The 12001-nt window shown below is 45.6% G+C and overlaps 1 protein-coding gene across 13 annotated transcripts in view; it reads left to right on the plus strand.

Annotated features, from left to right (window-relative positions):
* The window catches only part of KTN1 (kinectin 1), a 119556-nt gene that overhangs the window by 77916 nt on the left and 29639 nt on the right, over positions 1-12001 (plus strand). For all 13 annotated transcript variants that reach the window (XM_089778300.1, XM_089778295.1, XM_089778301.1 and 10 more), the window contains 7 exons: positions 1620-1688; positions 4514-4551; positions 5220-5310; positions 5462-5530; positions 9498-9535; positions 10239-10329; positions 10430-10507. In XM_089778300.1, the coding sequence (XP_089634426.1) occupies positions 1620-1688; positions 4514-4551; positions 5220-5310; positions 5462-5530; positions 9498-9535; positions 10239-10329; positions 10430-10507 (474 nt within the window). The remainder of the gene's footprint in view (positions 1-1619; positions 1689-4513; positions 4552-5219; positions 5311-5461; positions 5531-9497; positions 9536-10238; positions 10330-10429; positions 10508-12001) is intronic.

The raw sequence follows: 12001 nt of genomic DNA on the forward strand, positions 1-12001 counted from the left end.
AACCAATGTTGTCCTGGGTACATCACCCTGGTGCTTTTTAGTGCGCTAGCTTGCTGTGAAGGAGTGTCCCGATCAAGGTGTGAAGACCTGGCATTCACAGTCCTCCTATGGAGTGGTTTGGCTTACAGATGTAAGTGACTAGTTGACTACCCGATAAGCATTTGTTTATCAGAGAGAGGCAGCAAGAGGGGGAGCAGGAGCTGCTGCTGAGGGGAGCTGGCTTAAAAGCTGGTTTCCCCACAAGCATCATCTACGTGGGGTGCTGGGGAGGCAGAGGGCAGCGGGGAAACAGCATGAGCAGGGATTGAAACAATCCCTATCTGACTGCTTCTCCTCTCCCTTTGAAATGTATAAGAGCTGCTGGAGGATCTTGTACATTTCAAAGTGAGAGATGCATTGAGCCCTGTACGCATGGGGTCCTGTACCTCTTGTACATGTCAGAGGGAGAGATGCAGCAGGATAGTGAGTGCCACCCCCCTTATAGACTAATCGAGTAGTTGATGGAAATTCCATCGACTACTCGATTATCCGATGAATTGAAATTTAACATCCGTAGCTTGGCTCTAGTTGCCTGAGAGCTCCATGACTGCTCCACTGCACCTGAACAATTAAAATATGTCTCAGTAGGGAGAAATGTACGCTTGGAGAAGGGAAGACTTTCACAGAGGTCATGGAACTTCGTAGCAGATGAAATTGCAGTGACTACAGGTTGAACCTCTCTAGTCTGCACTCTTTGGGTTCGGCACCATCCATGGATTGGCATGATTTTTAGTTAGCCAGATGGGCACTTATCATGGGTGAGGCCAATTTTCCTGCGTTCCCAAAAGTTTGTTTAGTGACCAGTCCTGGCTCTGTGTTCTGTGCTGTTGTTTAGCTCTAATTTACCCCTAAATGTCTTCTAAGAGTCTAGTAAGCAATGGAAGTGGTGTTAATGCTGCTAAATAATATTGACTTCCTGTGTTCGGCAAATTCTCTGGTTTGGCACCAGTCAGGTCTCAAGGGTACCGGACTAGAGAGCTTCAACCTGTACTAAATTCACGGCAAAACTTTTTTTAACCTATTTTGCAAGAAGTATTTCCACACCCCTCTCACCCATGTACCCTCTTTCCCCCGCCATAATGATATTCTGGCCCTGTAACTGTACTTGCTGGGAAGAAGAAGAGTGACTGTTGCTGATATCTGGATGATGCTCAGATACAATAGTGCCAACATAAACTGCAAATGTAATTACTAGCTATGAAGTTTTTAAGTGGTCAGAAAGGTTCTTGGGTATTTGAAGAGGGTGTAAATTCCAAAATAGGCAAGACTTATTTCATAGTGATAAAAATAAAAAAATATTTTTTTAGGATAAAATGAGAAGACCTACTAGCCTTATTTGGCATGTTAAACTAAACTAGATAAAACATTTTAGACTGGCAGGCTATAGGCAGATTAGATTTAGATGCGTCTTTTTCATCTTTTATTTCTATCCTGCTTCAAGGAGAGTCAATTTAGTAAGACTTTAATCTTAAAGGAGAATGTTGCTTTTATTAGGCATCATCCAAAGAGCAGTGAACAATTAATTTTTTTTTTGTGGAAACTTGTATTTTTCACTCTTGCTATGTGTTTGTTTTTAAAAGGCACTGCGATCAGAAAACTCATCCTTGAATAAAGAAGTTCAAAACATGCAAATTCATCAATCAAAGCAGGTAGTTCTTTAAATCCTAAATTGCTATGCTGTACACACTAATTAAGAGAACACTAAGATTTTAAAAGTCAAGCCCTCAAAAGTTAGGAAATACCATTAAGATGGCCAGTGCAACTTTAATTTGGCCCTGTGTGTATATTATGAAGAAGAGCTCTGAGTAGCTTAAAAGCTTTTCTTTAACCAACAGAAGTTAGCTCAATAAGAGATTACTTCACCCACCTTGTATCTCCATGGCTTGAGACAGATTTTAGTTAGTCTTATACATTTTTTGATACCCGCATGGGTTGTCAGCAGAGTTGGAACCATTAGATTCACTGGCCAGACCAGATGTGCAGTTATTTGCTGACAGCAGTGGAATGGCAAGACTCAAATTTGGGTTCCATTCCAGCTTCTGAAGAGGAGTATACTCTGGTGGGCATAAATTCTTCCACCTCTTTCCCCTCTCCCCCCCCCAACTGGGACTTTTTCTGTCTTAGCCCTTCTGACCCATTCCTGATTTATCTGTTCCTGCTCCTCTCTCTTCCTTCTGGCCCCGTTCTCCTTAGCTAACCAGTATCAGTCTTCATTCTGCAGGCTTCTCCTCCTATTCTTTCTCTAGCAGGTTGTCGTCTCCCCTCTGAATGTCCCATCACAATCTCCTTGTCCCACCATTCCCAGTTCCATCCTGTGTATCGTCCCCATTCTCACTGACCTCCCATCTCTCTCCTCCACATTCTGGAATGGAACCCCCAGATTTCAGATCTCACTGTTCCTTTGCTAAAACAACGAGGAGTCCTGTGGCACCTTACACTAACAGATTTATTGGGGCAGAAGCTTTCGTGGGTAAAACCCACTTCATCAGATGAATTGGAGTGGAAGTTACAGAAGCAGGAGTATAAATAAGGAAGAAGCTGTTTGTGTTAATTAAGCTAATCAAGTCAGGTATATGCTGTGAATGACCAATTTGCATACTGACTTAATTAACACAAGCAACTTCTTCCTTCGATATACTCCAGCTTCTGTAACTTACACTCCAATGCATCTGATGAAGTGGGTTTTACCCATGAAAGCTTTTTCTACCCTAATAAATCTGTTAGTCTAAGATGCCACAGGATTTCTCATTGTTTTTGCAGATACAGACTAACACAGCTACCCCTTTGAGAGTATTCCTTTGAGAGTATTCCAGCATGCAGCTGTGGAACCCTTTGGCAGAGTTTCTCTAATCTTCTCTTCCCCCTGCCCCTCCCCCCCCGCCACCCTGATAGTGCTAGGCCACATACAGGGAAACAACCTACTATTGCTATCAGTTAGAGCAGGTCTGTGCAACCTGAGCTAAAGGTTCCAAACCTGCTGACTCCCCTGATGATTCTTTGTAATGCAATTTCTGTTTAATGGTTTAAAAAAAAACCCAAACTAGCAATCTCTCTCTGACACAGACACACATGCTTGCTATGTTCAAAATATTAAAGTTGCAAAGTGAAAGACTCAGATGAAGAAATGGCAGAAGTAAGACTGCCCAGACAACCAAAATTTAGCCTTAAGATGCATATGAATTGTGATTTCTAATTACATGATCTCCGCTCTGATATTCTTTTTGTTTGGTGTGCATGAGGGGTATGTGTACGGTATAAACATCTCTCACTTTATTCTTTAGGCAGTTGTGTGATTCTGCTCACCTATTTGGCACCAAGTTCACGAGTGCACCCAAACAGTTCATGAGTGCTTTTAATATTGAAAAGAGTCTCCCGGGGAGCCTATAGAAATATATACTTCCTTATTGATTTTGAATTTTATAGATGTACAATATCTATTCCCAGTCTCTGCTTGCTTTAATGGCTGGTCAGATGCAATCTGTGTGACAGGTTAACAAATCCTAGCTCACTTAAGCCAGCCAGTTGTCTTTTGCTTCCCCCAGTATCTCAGTCTTCAACTATCTCAGTCCTCCCCAAAGCTCAAGGAAACACAGACCATGATCGCAAGCCTATTAGGCACTGTGTCAGGGATGACATTTTTTTACCTGTGTGTCTTGATAAACCTACTCACTTAATTGGCAACGCATGACCTGTATTTATATGCCGAGTTACTGATTGCACTGTGTCTATTACCTGCCACATGGATTGGTGACCTTCAGGGTCTGAGGGAGGCAGCTAAAGGTTTTGAGTTCTCTGCCCTTTTGGTCAGTTTGTACAGTGCCTAGCACAATGAGGTGCTGGTCAGACATTGGCCATTCCAATGCCTTAATTTAATTGGCAATTCTAATGCCTTGCCTTCTGTGAAAGAAGCAGTGAATGCACTTTATCTCACAAGGGGTTACCAGTTAATGTCAGCTTGAACCTTCTCTTTCTTGGGAAGGTTACTCTGGAGCAGTTTTTCTTAAACTTTAAGACCAAGGAACACCAAACAATATTTTTTTTATGAAGAACTCCAAGGATTTTTTTGTTGAGCCCCCCCCCCCCCCCCCAAAAAAAAAAAAAAGGGTAGAGGGGGAAAGTTATTGAGCAAAAGAAAAAAGGTTGCTTGCCCTTTAAGGGTGGCCATTTTGGACTCTGTTGTTCTCCGCAGCACACCACAGTTTAAGAAACAGTGCTCTGGAGCACACTGCAATAACTTGGTTGGGTTTTATGATGATGTGTATTTTAGTCCATGAGGAACGACCCGAGACCACCCCAAAAGCCATCAAACCACCGTCCCAGGAGGAAAACTTTGGGCCCCTATAAACCCCAATCCCAATTCAAATCCGCATCTTACAGCTTGCAAAGCTGCGTTCTCCGTTCCCCTTCATTGCCACCACCTGTCGATTACTTTGAACTCTTCAGTCTCTCTAAACTAAGTGTTTGTTCTGTTCAGATTTCTTTCGAATCCATGGTGGAAGAACTTCAGAAAGTGTAAGTAGCATTACGTCTCTGACCTAACCCTCATCCCTATTTTCTGTGTTCAGGACTGTGTTGCCTCTCCAGAATATACTATTTTAATCAGGTGGACAAAGTTTGCATGGCTGTCTGAGTTCCTTGCAGGGGATAGGAGCTGACTGAAGTAAGGACCTACACTAGTGTTGCTAGCTTAGGGTTCTAGGCCTATGCTTGGTCACTACATGCTGGACTATTAGATTATTGGCTTCTTATAGTTAATGTGCATGAAAGGAGTTTGTATTTCTTACTCTTAAAAGTTAAAAATTATAGGAGTAAATATTTTACTGAAGCATGTTTGCTAGAGCTTGAAATCTGAAGTTAGGCAGGTGGCATTCTAGGACTACTCTAATGAAAAAACAAACTAGGTACCTGCCAACTGTGCCCACAGTTGGTTATTGCAAAAGCAGGCTTCTATCACATTGGCCTATCCCCATCCTCCTGCTGTCCTGAGTGTGTGTATTTATACTCACTTGTGGGGTTCTAAACTTGGATTGCCAGCTCCTTGGGGGCAGAGATGGTTTGTTACTGATGTACAGTCCCTAGCACACTAGGGTTCTTGGGGGCTACTGTGATGTTAATAATAATGAAGCTAGCTTACGCTACTTCAGCTTGCTTGTGACCTCTCCTCTCTGCTCTGTGCTAAGAATCCATGAGAAAGATGGAAAGATAAAACTGGCAGAAGAACTCCTGGAGGCTGAAGTCCTAAAGGTTGCCAACAAGGAGAAAACGGTTCAGGTACCTATCAGAGTAGTGTTGTTGCCTTTTGTCTGTGCCATGAACTTCCATTTATTTGTTCTTGCATTGCATTTGATAGCAGTCAATGTGTAGAATTCATTTTGTGGTGCTGTCTCCATCGTCCAACCTTGTCTGTTTTGTCATTGAAAAGGCTTTGACACAGAAAATAGAGGCTCTGAAAGAAGAAGTAGGAAATTCCCAGCTTGAGATGGAAAAACAGGTAAAAATGCCTTAGAGCTGGAATTATGAGGCAACCTTGCCATGGATACTTTTGTTTAGGACCATATCTGTTCTAGTATGTCAGCTGTTTTGCTGGGGACTGTGACTGGATGAGACCTGGTTTTGTATTATTAAGTTTATGGGCAAGGCCTTTCATTTCTGGTTATCCTGTTGAATATTTGCTGGGAGTTTCACTGTGTGTTACTACAAAAAAAATTTTAAAGTGTGAAAATCCAAGCAAAAATTAACTCCCTAGTTTTCTGGGTAAATATCAGGACTAATACCTGGGGACAGGAAAAACCCACCAAACAGAGAAGTAAGAGTACTTCTGACCCAACTCTGTGCTCCAGCAGGAGAGATGATGGCCTGGTAAGCTGGCTGGCCCAGAAGACATGGAAGTGGAGAGGGCCCCATCTCCCCATTCTCCTTCCTTTTGCTTCCAGGCCTTGTCTAGCCGGAGATGGTGGATCAATTACCTGAGCTGCCAGCTCTACTTCTGGAGCAAGGAAACAGGTCTCTGGGGTTCCCCTCAGGCCCATCCAGGTTACTGAGATGCCACCTTGACTTCCAGACCAGGGAGTCGGGTTTGGGGAGTTCTGGTACAGGCAGTTCCCGAGTTGCGTGGATCCGACTTATGTCGGATCCGCACTTACGAACCGGGCTTTTCTCACCCCGGAGGATGTGGGCGGCGGGACCGCCCAGACGGGCCGAGGTCCCGCCGCCCTCGTCCTCCGGGGCCAGAAAAGCTGCTCCGTGTCGCCCTGGTCTGCTCGGGGAGGCCAGCAGACCAGGGAGACGCGGAGCAATGCCGCAGAGGACCCGGGCGGCGGGACCGCGGCGCGTCTCAGTCCCGTCGCCCGCGTCTCCATGGTCTGCTGGGGGGGCCCAGCTAGTGGCCCCCCCCCCTCTCCCCAGCAGACCAGGCTTTTCTCGGGACTCCTGAGGCAGAGCAGCTGGGGCACTGCCGGTTGGTCCCGCAGCGCCGCTCCCCGGGTTATATACAAAATAGGGACTGTAGGTTTGTACTTAAGTCGAGTTTGTACTTAAGTCGGAACTGGCATCCAGATTCAGCCGCTGCTGAAACTGACCAGCGGCTGACTACAGGAAGCCCGAGGCAGAGTTTCTCTGCCCCGGGCTTTCTGGAATCAGCTGCTGATCAGTTTCAACAGCAGCTGAATCTGGACGCCCGGGACAGAGCAGCTGGGGCGCTGCTGGATAGGTCTCCGCAGCGCCGCACCTCAGCGCTGCGGGGACCAACTCGGCAGCACCCCAGCTGCTCTGCCCCAGGAGTCCCCAAGTCAGCCGCTGCTGAAACTGATCAGCGGCTGATTCCAGGAAGGCCGGGGCAGAGCAACTCTGCCTCGGGCTTCCTGTAGTCCGCTGGTCAGTTTCAGTAGCGGCTGAATCTGGACGCCAGTTCTGACTTAAGTACAAACTCGACTTAAGTACAGACCTACAGTCCCTATCTTGTACGTAACCCGGGGACTGCTTGTACTTGATTTAGGCCTCGAGCACTGATGTTCACCTATGGATGCCCGTGTATATCAACATGGCCTTACTTCAATAGACAGCCTCGTGGTTCGCTTTGACTACTTTTGTTTTAAACAGATATATCTACCTAGCTCAGTGTGTAGGATTTTCTCAACATAATCAGACTCTTTCAAATTTTTGAATGGTCCTAACCTCAGGTGGAAATCAGTTGGCTTTTTGTAAAACCTGGGAACTTCTTGGTAAAAATCTCTACAAACCAAAATGAAGGCCTTGTTATCGGGTACAAAACTATAAAGATATAGTCTGACAGCTTCCACAGTGACCCCCTCGCAGATACTCAGTCCTGTGGCTGCTGGTGAGAGACTTGGTGAGAACCCCATGTAGCTCAAAGCTCTGCATAATTAATTCCACAGTCACATGCCACTGTTAAGTGGAACTGTGACACCCTGTGGATCCTCCAGAGATCTCTTCCCTTTGACTGCGAAATGTGAAGGATCTTCCTCTTACTGTCCTGCTTCAGCTGTGCTACGAGCTCAAAATCACTGTGTCAAAATGGCTCTTGCCCACACTTTTCTTTTGTCAAACCCTTCTCGTTCCCCTCTAAAGCCCAGAAGGTCTTTGTGCTCTCCAGGGGTATGTCTAGACTACATGGCTCCGTCGACGGAGCCATGTAGATTTGTTTGTTCGGCAAAGGGAAATTTAAATGGCTGATCAGCTGTTTGTTGGCTCAGCGCGCTAGTCTGGACGCTCCCCTGTCGACATGAAAGCCCTTTATCAACCTCCCCAGTAAACCTCATCCTACGAGGCATAACGGGGAGGTTGATAAAGGGCTTTCAGGTTGGCACGGGAGCATCCAGACTAGTGCGCTGAGCCGACAAACAGCTCCTCAGCTGTTTGTCGGCTCAGCGCGGCAGCCATTTAAATTTAAATGAAGCCGTGATTATTTAAATCGCGGCTTCATTTCCCTTTGCTGATCAGCCTAATCTACATGGCTCCATCGACGGAGCCATGTAGTTTAGACACATCCTAGGAGAACATACTAGCCATTCCCTTCCCTTAGCCAGCTGTTGAAAACAAGTCTTCGCAGATTGAGTTTTCATTCCATCTGTCAAGAGCAAAGAGTCAACAGTCAGATTTCATATTTTATTATCTAGTTTCTAATATTGCAAGCAATGGGTGGCCCTTAGGAGACTGTTCTATGGGCTGCTTGATTCATCTCGCTGTCAGGCAGTTGGTTGATATTTTGTCTGTACTTTCTTTTTCTTGACTTTCTTCTCCTCCTCATTGTTCCTAGTTGTAGCTAAATCCACTCGTCTTCTATTGGCGCCCATCCCCTTTAATATTTAGATGGTGATTGCCAGGTTAGGCAAAGTTATACATCATTTTTCAGTGTGATCTTTTCTCCTGACGCAATTCTTCCTGGTCTCCACGATCACTCTGCTTTTGCCTCTGAATTCTCCGGTAGCGTGCCCAGAACTGAACTCAGTATCCAGTCTTGAGAGCCGCAAAGGGGGACATCACCTCCTCGAAGTACAGCTCACTAGGTGATGGCTGTATTTGTGCAGCCCTCCGCATCTGCCTGCAGTGCATTGTGGGAGACTATGAAACCTCCGGTGCCTGGTGGAGTAAACAAAGCACTAGTTGGACCCATTTGGCTAGTCAGTCCGGGCTGGCACTGGAACAACTGAGGCCCCAATATTGTTCAACTCTGATGCCTGGACTGCTCTAAACAGTAACTAATTCCCCTTAAAGTGTTTCTGGGTGTGGACGTGAGGTGTTCTCATAGTGGAGCAAACATTACTTTGCACTGTGCATTTCTCTGCTGTAGACGAGGCCTGGGAAATAATCCATGTTCTACTCTAGCACTGGAGCTGGGTGCTACCTCCAGGAGTTGATGGGCTTTGAGCTCTTGTGATTCCTGCCAGGTCTCTTGTGTGGACTAGTAGTCTGCTCTTTAATATAGAATTCAAAAAAAGAAAGAATCCAGGTAAGCCTTGTGTCTCCCCTTTATCCACCCACAAATATTAAAAACTGTAATGGGTATTGTCCTTTGAACAGAGACTACAGGGGCACCACTAGTCTGGAAATGTGATAATTTAGATCTGAACACAAGAGATTTTATAAAGAGAACATCTGTTTTGAGCTTCACTCAGGTTGGACAGTGAAACAAAGCAAATGTCTTTTGGGTTAGTTGACACCTCTGGTTCTCATAGATTGGCCCAGTGCAGGGGGATGGGCTAAGTCATTAATTAGTGTGTAAGTCAGTCAGTCTTGTTACTCTTCCTCACAGACCTGCGTTCTGCGTTTGAACTGCTAGGCACTGGCCCTTCTAACAGTCTTTAATGGCTTCGTTTTCTCCCTTTTTCTTCCCCAAACTGTTTCTAATAGTTGTCTGTTTACTTACCTGTGTAGACCAGACTTTGCTGTGGCTAGTCCAGTTTTATGGAAGTGATTTAACTACCAAATGTTGTTTTTAGGTATCGATCACTTCACAAGTCAAGGACCTTCAGAACCTGTAAGTACTGTTGCTACCAGAAGTGTCTAATTTTTCAGTGGCACTCTTCTTCATTTCCCTGCACAAATATTGTTTTAAGAACATTTCAGCTTCGCTGAGGCCATTCTGTGTGAAATGGCCTAGTAGTATTAGTAGACAGGCATCCTTGCGATGAATGCCATTACCATATCTGGGGTATTTGCGGAGAGAGCCAAGCCAAGTTGTCAGGTATTGAGTGGGCATAGAGACCCAGAGACTAGAGCCCCACAAATTCTCTTTATAGCCGCCACTCATGTGTGCAGCTATAGATGCAGATATAAACTTTGTATCTGCACAGGGCTCTACCAGTGACTTGTTGGGTGATACATCCAAGTCAGAGTTGAGAAATGCAGGGAATGTTTCTGCTCCTATCTTGTGGAGAAATAAGGCTTAAATCTCCATGACTATTACTTCAGCCCCTTTCATGTAGAGAAAAGAAGTATATGCCATCCCTGCGGTGTACATTGGGGCAGAATTTTGGTCCGCTTTGATTTACCAAGCGGTAGCATCGCTCAAGTGCACCTTCCTTGCTCCCTGCTAAAACAGAGTAAAGTGGAGTGTTCCTGCGTCTTTAGCTGGCAAAAAGTACAGTGGACCCCTGGTCCTGCAGCCTGCTCCTGTTTGTTTGGCACTTGCTACAAGGGTTTACATTTTTTTTAACATGGATTTGTGCCTAATGGTACAGGTTGAAGGGGAAGGAAGAACAGGTGAAAATGATGGAGGCCTTATTGGAAGAGAAGGAGAAAGATATTGCTAAGAAAGCAGAATGGTTTCAGGTAAAACCCTCCCCCAGTATCCTGTACACTGTCTGATGCAATGCCAATGAATACCGATTTTACAGAGACACTTCAATCTCTTTGTTTTTTGTATCCAAAGAGTCAACAAGATACAATTAGCCGCTTAACCAGTCATGTTCAAGAGCTAGAGCAACGGAACTTGGAACAGCTACAGCAGGTACGCATATTCCAGAGCGGAATGGTCTGGCCGTGCCTTTGGCTTTTTGGAAAGGCATGGGCCATCGGCATGCCCTTTGTGACCTGGTCTGGCGTTGCAGGTGCACCTGGCCTGAATCTCCCTCCATTGGGGCAGTAACAGGTTCACTTTCACAGCCCAGATGGAGGAGGCAGCGGCAACCAGCATTAACAAAATAGCATGTCACCTTTTTACTAAGGTTTCAGGGCTGGAACAAGTACAGTGAACAGTTCATAGAGGTTTCTCCTCACCTGGCTCAGAGCTCCCAACTTGGTCTACAAAGCAAAGCTTCTGGTTAGGTTAATGCTCTAGTACCTGAGGAAAGCCACCAGAAGCTGCCTAGCCTGCATGGCTTCTAATGCCAATGCACTTCCCTCTCTCTTGTTCAGGTTTTTGTTCCTTTTTAAATAGCCCAGCGGTACGGTGGGGCCTCCTTGCTTACACCCCTGGCCTTTAACAGGGCAGTACACTCCTTTCCACTTTGGAACTGGACAAATGCTTTTTATTTCTACCTATGGCCCATTTGAAAGGCAGTCCCTGGTTTAACTGCATGGGTGATTTTTTTTTTTTTTTTTAAAACCAATTTAGGACTCTTCTGCACTTGAAAGTTAATTTGTATTAAGGTAGAATATGAATTGAAAGTGCAGTATCCATTCTGGAATATTTCCACATGTAGCCAAGCCCTGAGTTAAACCAGTGCACAAGGCTGTGTGGAAATGCTTATTAGAGTTTTCAATGACTTGTGGTTTAGCTTAAGTTGATTAAGACAATGCTAAAGTTGCAAATACTGCAGTGGTGGTGGGGTGTTGGTGTGAAACAGTGTTCCCCCTAATTTTTTTCAATCATGTGCAGATAAATTTTATGTGCACCAAGGCATGTGGAGATGTGCACCACCAGTAGAAACACATGCTGCCAGCTGTGAGGGTTCTGCTAATCAGCTGGGCGGCATTTGACACTCTCTCCTGGGTGGCTGCCCAAGCACACAGGTTACAGGCAACACTGGCATGAAGCCTTTGAAATTTATGGGCTGTAAGAGTTACCTGCTGTTTGGCACTGCAGCAGTGTGCACTTAGCGCTGTGTGCGCACAACACATGGTAACTAGGGATGTTAGTAGCGATTAATTTGCTAGTTGAGTAGTTGATGGAATTTCTATCAGCTACATGACTAGTTGTTAAGGAAGGGCAGTTACAGTGCTCAGTTCCGGGTCTCAGCACAAGCCCTCCCAATTCCCCCGTTGCCACTCTGCATTCTTAAAGGGACAGAGGAGCTGGCGCACAAAGACACTGGCTCAATCTCTAGTGCCCCACAGGGTCTCAGGACAACACCCTTCTCCCTCCTGCGGGGCGCCTCCCCCTCCGGTCCGCGACTCTGCATTCTGAAAGGGACAGAGCAGCAGCAGCAGCTGGTCCCATGGGTATCTCCATACAAGCCCCCCTGCGGATCCCTCTGCTGCTGCTCTGAATTCTTAAAGGGAC

Source organism: Pelodiscus sinensis, chromosome 5 (genome assembly GCF_052426305.1).
Source record: "Pelodiscus sinensis isolate ZL-2025 chromosome 5, ASM5242630v1, whole genome shotgun sequence".
Classification (NCBI taxonomy): domain Eukaryota; kingdom Metazoa; phylum Chordata; order Testudines; family Trionychidae; genus Pelodiscus; species Pelodiscus sinensis.